This window comes from Geotrypetes seraphini, chromosome 1, assembly GCF_902459505.1.
Source record: "Geotrypetes seraphini chromosome 1, aGeoSer1.1, whole genome shotgun sequence".
NCBI classification, from domain to species: domain Eukaryota; kingdom Metazoa; phylum Chordata; class Amphibia; order Gymnophiona; family Dermophiidae; genus Geotrypetes; species Geotrypetes seraphini.
This window is the reverse complement of record NC_047084.1, coordinates 204,086,317-204,099,899: the sequence shown is the minus strand read 5'-3', so window position 1 is coordinate 204,099,899 and position 13,583 is coordinate 204,086,317. Positions and strand designations below refer to the sequence as shown.

At 40.9% G+C, this 13,583-nt stretch overlaps 1 protein-coding gene across 2 annotated transcripts in view; it reads left to right on the top strand.

Annotated features, from left to right (window-relative positions):
• ZDHHC2 (zinc finger DHHC-type palmitoyltransferase 2) overlaps positions 1 to 13,583 on the top strand; it is a 151,768-nt gene that overhangs the window by 97,899 nt on the left and 40,286 nt on the right. For both annotated transcript variants that reach the window (XR_004540655.1, XM_033957926.1), the window contains exons 7-9: positions 4,635 to 4,755; positions 9,508 to 9,640; positions 9,790 to 9,916. Coding sequence is in view for 1 of the 2 variants with exons in the window: in XM_033957926.1 (XP_033813817.1) it covers positions 4,635 to 4,755; positions 9,508 to 9,640; positions 9,790 to 9,916 (381 nt within the window). In the remaining variant the exon portion in view is untranslated. The remainder of the gene's footprint in view (positions 1 to 4,634; positions 4,756 to 9,507; positions 9,641 to 9,789; positions 9,917 to 13,583) is intronic.

Sequence of the window (13,583 nt, the reverse complement as noted above, 5' to 3'; positions counted from 1 at the left end):
GGAAGCAATCTTGAACCCTGAGGGTGAGGGCAGAGAGAGGTGGTGAGATGATTGATCATGGGGAGAGGGACAAAAGGGAATAGAGATGGGATAGGAAGATAGTGGAAGTAAAAGGGACAGGGAGATGTATGTTTTTAGATGTATCTAAATAAAATAATAACAAAAAATTTATCTTTTTTATGTCATCTTAGCATATTTTATGCTGCAGAACGAATTATTTTTTTTTACATGTATTCCTATGGGAAAACGCGTTTCACATAACGAACGTTTCACATAACAAACTTGCTCCTGGAACCAATTAAGTTCGTTGTGTGAGGCACCACTGTATTAGATTTCCGGTGCTGGCTCATTTTTGAGAGAAAAAAAATAGTTGCCAAGACCTATGAATCAACTCCCGTATATCCAATGAAAGTTATCAAACAAGCAATATTGTTATAATCAACTGAATGTTCTACTCTTCTGTCTCTCCCTTTTCTTTTCCAACATTTTCATCTGAGTCAATAGATAAATGGACCTCTGACTGATTATAATATTATTTATTCATCTTTGGCCTTTTTAACTAAATTGCGTTATGCATTAAGCATATGAATTAGTTTACACTACCTAATCTAATAATCTCCTGTAACACACAATTTGTTAATCACACTTAAACCAAATAGGTTCAAGGCAGTTTACAGCAAAAAAAGCCATAGACAATCTATAAGAAAATACAAAGGTCAGTCAAATTCAAATTGAATAAAATTAAAATAAAATTTTCAACAATATCATATAAAAAAGTTTTCAGCTTTTTATGAAACCTCAGATAAATAAATTCAGTCCTTATTTGCACAGGCAAACTATTCCAAATAGTAATAGCAGCATTAACAAATGAAGAATTAAACTGACGTTTAAATCGTACTTCTCTAGTTTGTGGAAAATGCAATAAAAGTGTACCACTTAACCTTGCAGAAGAATAATGTAACTGAGACAAAAGCAAAACAAGGTTATCAGAGGAATCCGTTTGTAATGTATATAATGAATCAAACAAGCAGATTTAAACTCAATTCACTTCTTAATAGATAACCAATGAAGTCTATTATATGATGCAGAAACACCATCACATCTCTTTAAACCAAAAATTAGCTTCACAGCAGTATTTTGAATCAATTGCAACAATTTAGCCAATTTCGAGTTTAAATTCAAATATAGAGAATTACAATAATCAAGTTGAGGTAACACTAGCATTTGAACTAATAGTGTGTAACGATGGTCAAAGAAATTAGATTTCACTAGTCTAAACTGCCCCATAATATGCTGCATATCTCTACTAGCAACTCTGTTGAATGCCCATTTCAAACTGTCTATCCTAATTTCCTGGGTAACTGACACAATCTCTTGTAATGCAATCTGACCTTGAACTGAATAGGTAAAGGTAGAATAGAAGACTTGTTTAACATAACATAAAGTCTTCCTCCATAGATTAACAATTTGATCTTCATATGTAAGAGAGGGGTCTAATTTTTTTCAATTTCAAGAGACATTCCAGTTTATAAAGTTACATATGTAGGGACAGAAGATAGTAGATTATGAAACTAAAAAACTTTTGTCTTATTTGTATTTAGTTTCAATTTATGAGAGAGCCCAATTCACAATTTTATCTATGCATTCTTAGATCCTAACATTAGTAGCTACCACATTCAAACTCACCAGAATCAGCAGAAAAATACCACTAGCATAAGATAACATACAATCTTCATCGGATAGATGCACTGCCTGTAAAGAGCTCATAGAGATATTAACAGGCGTAGGAGAAATTGATGAGCCCAGGGGTACTCCACAAAAAGAGTTCCAGCTCCAGGAGAAAACACCATTCTTCATACTATTTTCGATTTGTTAAAACTTTTTTATACCAATTGAGAACTGACCCTCCTATACCCAACTCACTCAGCTTATTAATCCTCAAAACATGATTGACTGAATCAAAAGCAGCACTAATGTCAAATTGTAATAGAATAGATTGACGACATTAATTTAACCAATGTTTGACCTTAGAAGTTAGTGTTAGTAACAACTCCTCAGTACTGTGCTTAGGATGAAACCCAAATTGAGTGGTATGTAAACAAGAAAATTGTTCTACAAATTCTGATAACTGTTTACTTGCTAAAGTTTCCAGTATTTTAGTCATTAATGGTATTCCGGCAATAAGCCTAAAATTGGATGGTTGTGACAAATCACCGTTTTGTTGTTTGGGAATGGGAGTAATAACAATATTGCACAGTTCATTTGGTAAAGATCCTTCAATTAACAAATTGTTAAAGAGCACTAACAACCATGCTAATATGCAGTCTTGAAGTTTGGAAAAAAGATATGAGGGACATATTTCCTGTAGCACACAGCACCAAAACTTTTACTGTGCTATAATGATAGTGTGGGTTACATCATAGAATAATTGCATATTGAGTGGGAAGTTGGCAGGGCCATGAACTGTGACTATGTGTTGTCACTAAATAGGAAAGTGCAGAACAGGAGAATCAACTCAACGAGTCAAATGCAACCAAACAAAGAGTGGAGATGTCCAATAAAACAGGTGAGCTAGTGTGTTTCATGACTCTCTTTTATTCACTCAATGACTCGACATGTACATGTTTCGGCCACACCAGCCTGCATCAGGAGTCTTGGGTGTTGCAGAGGCAAGTCTAAAATAAGTAAACTCAGGGACTTGGGCCACTATATTCAGCTAATGTGATGCTTCTTTTGAGGTGCCTCGAAGGTCTGGGCTTTAGTCTTTATATCATGAATTCTCTGCTGCTCTGCTCGAGATATTTGGGGTCCTTAGACTCTCCTGTCCCTGCTCTGGTACAGTCTGGTAAATCCGGGCTTCATCTCATAGCTATATAGCTTCCAAATGCTGCCCAAGGATCAGTTTCATTCTGAATGGAACTGATCCTTGGGCAGCATTTGGAAGCTATATAGCTGTGAGGAGAAACCTGGACTTACCGGACCATACCAGATAAGTGACCTGTAGTGAACCTTTTACCCAGTTATGAGTGTTTCAACTATGCTGCTAGGTTTGGTCATACAAGTTGGAGTTTTTTTATGCCAATGACTGATTTCATGACAGCACTATACTACTTATGTTTGACTGTCACTTTATTCTGAGGCTTTTTTCTCCACCTGCTACTGTTGCAGATAGATTGTTACCGGTTATACTCGAATATAAACCAAGATTTTTGGGACAAAAAATTGGCCCAAAAATGGGGGGTCCCGGTTTATATTTGGGTCAATGCCCCTCCCATAATATTTTTTCAGGCCGTCACCAGGCTCTGCCACTGCCTCCCTCCCTGCCCTAGCCTCAAAGGTACCTCATCTGACAAAAATTTGCGGAGCCAATAAGGATGCCTCTCAATACCGAGCAGCAGTGCAAAATTGCGCTTTTGCTCGTGTCGCTAAGTGGCCGAAGAAACTCCGGCAGCTGGTTAGCAACAGGGCAGGAACTTGGGAAGTTCGCTCCTGCCCACTGCACCTCCACTGCGGATTGCCGGATGAGGTACCTATGAGGCTAGGGCAGGGATGGAGGGTGTAGAGTCTGACGGGGAAAGGAAGGAAGGAAGGGGGCTGGTGCAATGCCTTACATGGGGGGGAAGGAAGGATGGGGCTGGTGTAATGCCTGATGGGGTAGGGGGAAGGAAGGAAAGGGGCTGGTGCAATGCCTGATGGGGGGGGAAGGAAGGAAGGGGGATGGTGCAGTGCCTGACAGGGGAGGGGGGAAGGAAGGAAGGGGGCTTGTGCAATGCCTGACAGGGGGGGAAGGAAGGAAGGGGGCTGGTGCAATGCCTGACAGGGGAGAGAGGTAAGGGTGCTAGGTGCAGAGCCTGACAGGGGAGGGGAGGATAGAAGGGTGCTGGGCGCAGAGCCTGACAGGGAAGGAAGGAAGGGTGCTGGGTGCAGATCTTGACGGGGCAGGATACTTTAATATTAAGCCGCCCAACTTATATTCGAATCAACCATTTTTCCTCCTTTTTGGGGGGAAAAGGGGGGCCTCGACATATTCAGATCGCCTTATATTCGAGTATATACGGTATTCACTCGCTCTGTGGTTTCAATCTTTTTCAACAGTAAAGTAGAGTTAGTATTGTTGTTCTGTTGAAACCCTTATTGTTTGCGGTTTCACATACTAATTCTGCCATTGTCGCTCGGCCACTAAAATTACTGTGTGAGCTCCTACCAACAACTATTTTGTAGATGGTAAGGGCTCACGCACTAATTTGACGCTAATCAATTAGCATGTGGCAATGTCTCACACGCTAACTGATTAGTGCTCTGACGCTTGTTCTCCACACCCAAACCTCAGAGAAAAATTGAAAATAGTTTTTTACTGCACAGTGTGTGCATGCAAACAAGTAAATTTCCCGTAGGACGCCAGTGCATATCCTACGGTAAGCTTTTTCAACATGTAGTAAGCATGTGCTAGTGCTTACATGCAATTTAGTAAAAAAGACCTCACAGTGAATATAGAAAGGGAAATTAAACTAAGCATCCTTAAGTGTCAAACAAACAAAAGTGTCTTTTGAGCAGAATAAATACTGAGATAATTATAAAAATATATATTCACTTTTTTAAACAAATTATCCTGCTTTTTTTTTTTTTTTTGCCAGGGTGAACAACTGCGTTGGATTCTCCAACTACAAGTTTTTCCTTCTTTTCTTGGCTTACTCTCTGCTGTACTGCATTTTTATTGTTGCCACGGATTTGCAGTATTTTATCAAATTTTGGGCAGTAAGTCCTTTAAATTCTCTTTAATGTATTATATATTTTGAAAATAGTCTTAATAGGAAGGTTTATATGCAAAACTCTTATATATGTGATGCTGCAAAGCTATATATGTATAGATCACCCAAGATGGTGCATGCTAAGCATGGATTCTATAATAGAGGTTGCACACGTAACTGTCATTATGTGGAGTCAATGCTTACGTCTAGATGTGGCATTTAGGTGAGTAAATGCTAGTAGTCTATAATTCATACATGTAACTAACTGCCTGACATGCCCCTGACTTACCATGGAGTTGCTCGCTCTGGAATTTGAGCATGCAACTTAGAGTTTGCCCACTAGTGCCAAATTAGCACCAATTAAAATAGCTATAGCCAAGAATTGGTTGTTAAGGCCAATAAGCATCTAATTAGTGCACAACTGACAAATTTGCACTCTAGTTGGAAATTTGGGTACATAGCATTCTAGAATTTGAGGGATAATCTTTGGCCATTATTTCAGAAACATATTCATGTGTAAATAGTAGCATTTAGACTTGTATATTGCATACACATGCAAATACCGATATCAGAAAACCACTACCGTTTTTCCTCAAAAATAAGACAATGTCATATTCATTTGGGTCCCAAAAAAGGCACCAGGACTTATTTTTGGGATATGCACATGACCATCTCTCGCTTCCTCTCCTTCACCCCAATTCTTCCTCTTTCCTTTCTCTCCCCCACATGTGCAACATCTTTCCTTCCCTCTCTCCCATCCCCCTGTGCAGCAGAAGTTTGCCCAGCTTCTATTCTTCCCTCCCTTCCATCCAGTCCAGAGTCAAAACTGAGAGTTACACATAGAGAATGACACGGTGGCTGTTACCCGTGGCTAGGTGCGGGTAGCCACAGGTAACCTGCCGAAATGGTGGGGAAAAAAACTGTTCACCGCAGCTACAGGGACAAGGCCATTCACTGCCCCGTCGAGCGATGAATGGCCTTGTCCCCACAGTTAAGGGAGGGAATGCACACGGTCTCTGATCGCGCTTCCTCCCTCCTTACTGATTGCTGTCACTGCTGCCCATCCAAGCATCTCCCTTACTTCCTCCCTGCCCCTTACCTTTGTGGCGGGCAATTTCTAAATTTCCTTCCTGTGAGTAGTCGGAGCATTGAAGTTGTGTCTGGCTGCTATAAAGGTCATCTCTGATGCAACCGGAAGTTGCATTTCAGTGCCCAAAAGGGCAAGCGACTCCCTCACTTAGCTGCCCAACGCCGGACTTTCTACTCCGGGATATGCAGGCGCCGGAAGGGCTGACAAGAAGCGATCCACAGTTTGCTGTAATGGGGTGGACGCCAGGGCCGGCGAGGAAATGACCCTGACCACCCCTTTCCTCTTCGTATGAGGGATCTGGAGACGAGGTATAGTTTTGATTAGGAAAAGCAAACTCGGAAAGATCTTACCGCGTTTCTCACGACTCCTCACATCGCCGCCATCTTGGCCCACCCCTCCGAATATATGTTTAATTTGAAACTTCAAATTAGATATTTTAATGCATTTGTTGTATACCCCACTGAAAAATGTACTTTTTAAAAATAGAACTTGGGGCATACACTTTTATTTATTTACACAAGTTAATAACATCATATTATATATTTCTTTTTACTACACTGTCATTTGAATGAGACTGAAGTATGTTAATATAGCAACTTTAAGAGGAAAAGTTTCTCTGTTTGGTGCATCCAGAAGAACCTCCACCAGTTTATCATTAAAAGCTCCATCCTCCATCCCAAGCAGAACTTGCTCTTTATCCCGTCATCATCTTTCCATGGGTAATAACCCCGCCCCCAACATGTAAGCTCAGTTTTCATACATACATGAAAACCAGTGTATGCTTGGGAGGACAACTACAGCAACAAAAGTGATGAAGACGGATACATTTCAAATTCGATATCCACAATCTTGTCCACATGTCTACAATTCAACACCATATTGACTGTCCCTTCTACAAGATTGTGGATATCGAATTTGAAATGTATGATTATAGTATCAAATTTGAAAGTATATGATCTAAAAAACATGGAATACATAGATTTGTTAACATTGATAAGTATGTATTTTTAACAATGAGTTTTGTATGTATTAGAGATTTTAAAAGCTATCACACAGTTTTTGGGTAACAAGCGATCATTGTATTAAAAGTGTTCTTTATCTGTGCATTATACAGTGCTCCCCTTGGTACCCTTGAAAAAGCCTTTTGAGGCGAAACGGGTCCCGTCGGGCCTTTAAATTGGAGCAAGCAAGAATAGATTAATAAAGAAAAAGATTAAGATTTATCTCTGTCTATTTGAATTTTTTGGACAAGAAAAAAAGTTAAGCTTTGGAAGATTTCCCTTTATGTGTGAGGATCTATTTGGATGCGAGAGGACAACTGCAGCCCATAGAAAGGGCCGCCAGTTGCCAGGCCACTGGTGAACCTTTTTTTGCTAGTGATGTTTTCCAGGTGCAGCAGATGGTACTGGAATTTGGGGGAACTGAATCAAAAATGAGGGGCCCTAGGCCATCTCACGGCTACACCATTGCCTTTGGCTAATACAATATTACATTTTATTTAAAGATCAGAAAGCACTAAGGGGTTAACATAACATAGTAACATAGTAGATGACGGCAGATAAAGACCCGAATGGTCCATCCAGTCTGCCCAACCTGATTCAATTTAAATTTTTTTTTTTTTTTTTTTTCTTCTTAGCTATTTCTGGACGAGAATCCAAAGCTTTACCCGGTACTGTGCTTGAGTTCCAACTGCCAAAATCTCTGTTAAGACTTACTCCAGCCCATCTACACCCTCCCAGCCATTGAAGCCCTCCCCAGCCCATCCTCCACCAATCGGCCATATACAGACACAGACCGTGCAAGTCTGCCCAGTAACTGGCCTAGTTCAATATTTAATATTATTTTCTGATTCTAAATCTTCTTTTACAAAGGTGCGCTAAATGCTAATGCGTGCATGTTAGTGCCTAGCACACACTAAAATGTCTAATGCACCTTTGTAAAACAGGGTTAGTGTGGCATATATACAGTAACAGGAGGAGAGAGAAACTTTTTCACATATATATACAGTGTATGTATTTATATACATATATACATACATATACACATATACACACAATATATATATATATATATATATATATATATATATATATATAAACATTTTTTTACAAACTGCTCGGTTGTTTTCTTCTTATAAAGCCTCTGAATTCTCCTGCCCTCAGTTAGTGACTGTTATGATAGATCATAGTATTAGAATGTGAAGCTCTGCCCAGATTCTCTAAATGGTGCCGTTGTCAGCAACCACCTTAAAAGCGGCCACCGATTGTGTGTCAATCATGCGACAGCACCATTTAGAGAATCACTTCTCCAGGTGCCGGAAATGTAGCTCAGTTTTCAAGGCCTATACTTCCGGCACCTACGGTACCTTTGACGTGAATTGCACCTCCGGAGGCACCTGCTGGCACCTAACACCATTTCTGATCTTAGCCACGCCTATAGTGACGTTAGGCGCTGGTAAGCACCTCTGGAGGTGCAATTCCAGTGCCATTTATTTAGGATTTGGTAGGAGCTTTGAAATTTTATTTAAGTACCATTTGAAATGGCATTTCCTTCTTAATTTAGGCACTAGAAGGGCACCTACTGGCACCTAAGTTAGAGCGCTGTTTATAGAATTCTCCCCCTAGGGCCTGAATTCTCTAAGTGGCGCCATTGTGGGCAGCCGCCAATTGTGTGTCAATCATGCGATGGCGTTTAGAGAATTGCACCTCCGGCAAAGGTAGGTGTCAGAAAATTAGACCAGGGTTTTCAAGAACTCTATATCTGGTGCCTACCTTTGATGTGGATCACGTCTAATTCCACTTCTGGTGTTAGCCATGCCCACAGTGGCATTAGGCGCTGATAAGCACCTCCGGAGGTGCAATTCTGGCGCTTTGCGATTTTATTTAAGTACCGTTTGAAACTGTGTTTCCCTCTAAACTCAGGGGCCCTTTTACTAAACTGTGGTAAAATCTTGGTTGTGCAGTCCAAATTTACTGTATCATATTGTGTAGGCTTATTCTTTTCTTTTTTTTTTTTTTTTTGTAGGTTGTGCATTAATGTTTGCTTTAGCATGCAATACCTTCAAAAAATTAACACAGGAGCACTTACTATCTCTCTATTTAGGATGTACTAAGGGCTCTCGTGTTAACCCTGCATTATCCAATTAGCACATACAAATTGTAACACACTAGCTGGATAACACTGCCACACCCATTATCCACCCATGGCACACCCCCTCCCAAAAAATTATTTTTCAAAAGCTAATGTGCAGTTTAGTGCAAGCTAACAGACAAAATACAACAAAACGTCTTTGCATATTTTGCAGTGAAAAACCTTACCATGCATAACTTACACTGGGGGCTTAACATCTTTTAGTAAAATGACCCCTTAAGCCTAGAAGCATATTTAACTTATGTTAAGACTATTTTCAGCTGTTGAAGTATATTTGTTTGACCATGACTGTTTGCGATGGGATTAGTCATCTCTGTGCTGATGAAAATGCATACCTTCCAGTAATTTCTGATGACTTCACGTGACTTGAGTGAATTTGCTGTACTCCATAATAGATAATCACTGTTGGTGGATAAATTATGTATGTTCTGTTAGCCCACATGTATTGCCTTTCAGTTGCTTCCTCTTGTGTGAGCTTATGCTCTCACTCTGTTTTTTATATTCTTCTCTTCCTTTTAGAATGGCCTTCCTGATACACAAGCCAAGTTCCACATCATGTTTTTATTCTTTGCTGCGGCCATGTTTTCTGTCAGTCTGTCCTCTTTGTTTGGTTATCACTGTTGGCTAGTCAGCAAGAACAGATCTACACTAGGTAAGAGGATGACTTTGAATGATACTATAATTCAGCTACTTGATAAATACAAATAGAAGCTTGCTGTAGTGGAAGGGCAAATAAAACATAAATGTGACTGATTCGACTTTGTTAATAAAGAAAAAACTAGCTGTTGTCTTATTTTCTAGAGGCGTTCAGAGCTCCTATATTTCGTCATGGAACAGATAAGAATGGTTTTAGTTTGGGCTTCAGGAAAAATCTGAGACAGGTGTTTGGCGATGAAAAGAAATATTGGCTGATGCCTGTTTTTACAAGGTATTTTATTCACAAAATGTATTATTTTGCAATGAAGTTTGACTAGATAATAAGCCAACTGCATTTTTTTCATAATAATGTGAAGTATACACATCTGTGGTTATCAAAACAATTTTTAATTTTAGGGTAAAAAATATATCCAATTCAACTCACACAATACTCCAGATATCAAATTTCTTCAAAGCAGATCATAAGAACATAAGAAGTTGCCCCCGCTGAGTCAGACCAGAGGTCCATCTTGCTCAGCGGTCTGCTCCCGCGGTGGCCCATCAGGCCTAGTGCCTGAACAGTGGTCCCTGATTAATTTTGTAACTTACCTCTAATCCCATCCCTATAATCTACCTCTACTCTTATCTGTACCCCTCAATCCCTTTGTCTTCCAAGTACCTATCCAAAGCTTCTTTGAACCCCTGTAGCGTGCTCTTGTTTATCACATCCTCTGGTAGCGCGTTCCATGTATCCACCACCCTCTGTGTGAAAAAGAACTTCCTGGCGTTTGTTCTAAACCTCTCCCCTTTCAATTTCAAATAAAAAACTCAGTATCTGTTAGCATTTCTGTGTCGCCTGCTAGACCAGTATAGTTATTCTGTACAGATAGGTGTATACCTCACTATGACCAGCAGGTGGAGACAGACAAAAACTTGTAGTATATTAGCTGAGGCTCCCTCTGCCATCCAAGTCTTTCTTCTTTCTCAGTCTCCAGCAGGTAGAGGTAGGAAAAATCTGGCTCCCTCTGTTAGGCCTGTTGGAATTTGTTTTAGGACTCCTGGTTCCTCTTTTAGTGCCGGACGGAGCTTGGACGGGTCCTTTTTGGGGATCTGTCTGACCTCGGGGGTGTCAAACCTGGTGGGTCTCGTGCTGGGTCCCTCCCCCCTTCCTCCACTTCCCCACATTTTTGTAGAGGTGCCTCAGTGGCCATTAGTGGGTAGAGTTCTTCTCCACATTGTTCAACATCCAGGCCTGGAGATTCTGGTGGCTCCGGATTGGCCCAGGCGCCTGTGGTATGCGGTCCTGGTGAGGCATCTGGTTGCGGATCCTCTTCATCTGCCTCTTTCGACTGACCTGTCTCGGGGCCACATTCCAATGTTTGATCCGAGTACCTTTTTTCTTATGGCTTGGCTCTTGAAAGGGACTGCCTAGGTAAGAAGGGGTATTCAGATAAAGTGATCTCAACCTTCTTAGGGTCTCGGAGATTTTCCACTTCTCGGGCTTCTGTGCGGGTTTGGCGTATATTTGAGAGGTGATGTGCTCACACTTCCCTGCCAAACATCTTAGAGTTCTTGCAGGATGGCCTGGACAGGGGCCTGGCTTGGTCCTCTCTCCGGGTTCCACTTGCATGCAGCCTTTCGTGGGTTATTGAGAGTTCAGCGTTTGACTGCCATTCCTGATGTCGTTCGCTTCTTGTGGGCAGCCAACTTACTCAAGCCTCCCGTTCTACCATCTGTTCCATCTTGAGCTGTGACTCTGGTCCTGCTTGTTCTGGTGCATCCACCTTTCGAACCTTTGGGTGACTGCTTGTTGAAGGACCTTACTCTTAAAGCGGTCTTCTTGGTGACTGTTATGTCTGCTAGACGTGTTTCTGAGCTGCAAGCTTTCTCTTGTAGGGCTCCCTTCCCGGAGTTTTCCAGGGAGTGGGTTGTCTTGCGGCCTGTTCCTTCTTTTCTTCCAAAGGTTGTTTCTCCTTTTCATGTCAATCAGTCAGTGGTCCTCCCGGTGTTGGTTAGTTGGGAGGGATCTTCTGAGCAGAAACAGTTGTGCAAGTTGGATGTCAGTCGGGTCCTTCGCTTTTATGTGCAGAGGACCCGGGAGATCAGGAAATCAGATTATTTATTTGTCTTTCCAGCGGGTCCTCGTATGGGGGATGGCACTTCCAAGGCTACCATTGCACGCTGGATCACGGAGACTATTACTTCCGCTTATCTTCTTCAGAAAAAGCCTGTTCCTGAATTTCGAAGGCTCTTTCCACTCGGGGTCAAGCAGCTTCTCGAGCTGAGTCTTCTCTTGTGCCTCTGGGGGATATTTGCAGAACTGCTGTTTGGTTTTCTCTGCATTCCTTTGTCAGACAGTACCGTGTGGATGTTCAAGTGCGTTTGGGACGCGGAATTCGGTGAGTGTGTTCTGGTGTTGGCCCTTCGGGGGTCCCACCCTTGATGGATACTGCTTTGGTACATCCCATCTGTACAGAATAACTATACTGGTCTAGCAGACGACACAGAAGGAGAAATTAGATTCCTACCTGCCAATTTTATTTCTGTTAGCCTGTAGACCAGTATAGTTACCCACCCTTTCTGTCTTTATGTGGTGCTTGTGGGTTTTGGCTTGCGTGCAGATTTTGATTTTTCTGCGGGTTTTAGTATTTTTCTAGGGCCAGGGAGATATAAGAACAGCAGCTATGGCTCAGCTGACTTAGCTGGTGAGCTGTGGGAACATTTTCACTGCAGGATTTTAGTTTTATATATGTTCCAACAGTTATTACCATGTGTTTGTTGTTTTTAACCTCCTATTCGGAGTGTTTTTACTGTTCTTAGTATTTTCGTAGGTTCTCAGCTAATATACTACATCAAGTTTTTGTCTCAGTCTCCATCTGCTGGTCATAGTGAGGTATATACCCATCTGTACAGAATAACGTTACTGGTCTATAGGTTAACTGAAAGAAAATTATCAGGTAAGAAGAACCTATTTTCTCCTTTTTATGGTACACGCTAAACTCCTCATAGATCCATGATTTTTATTTTATATTCATTTTACTTTGAATCATTCTCTTCTCTCTGATTAATTAATCTTTCTTTATAATTTAGGGCTCCTTTTACTAAGGTGAGCTAGTGTTTTTAGCACGCGCTGAAGATTAGCATGCGCAAACCCCACGCTACACGGAAAATACTAATGCAAGCTCTATTGAGGCGTTAGCGTCTAGCGCGCGCTAAAACCGCTAGCGCACCTTAGTAAAAGAAGCCTTTAGACTTTTATTTATAAACACAAATGTAACTTATAGGTCCATTGGTAACCTCCCTCGTTATGAACATGTTTTGCACGTGTCTGCATCAGGAAGCACACATTAATATCTATATTCAAATGCACAGTCAATTATGACAAATAAAACTTCATTGATAGATAAGACACTAGAAAATATCTTTTTATGCTTTTGTTATTTACTATCACACTTTCTACAACCTTAAACCCTCTATAATTTTTTTATTGTTGCTTCATTCTTAGAGCCCAACAATACCCTTGGTAATGACTCTTTTCATACAGGTACATAGCCTGTTAACTCTTGCTCTTATTGGGTGATAAAGTGAGATAAACAGAGGCCCTCTTTTATCAAGCCACGGTAGTGCTGTTGCCGTGAGAAATACTTTGACGCTCATCCAATTCCTGCAGCATTTATTGGACTGGCCTGTGCTAAAATGCTTGATCAAAGGGGGTCTTAGATTCATATTCAATATCTTTGTACTATCATTAGCCATACTTTCAGTGCATAAGAAATATATTGCATTCATCTGAAATTCATTCTTATGAAATTATTTAATTAGAGCCATGCCATATTGCATCAGGGAGCGGTCTGGTTCTCTAATTGTTAAGCTCCATGCTGTCACACATTCACTGGAAGCACTGTATGTATGAGAGCATGGAGCTTAGCAATTGGACAACCGGACTGCTCCCTAATGCA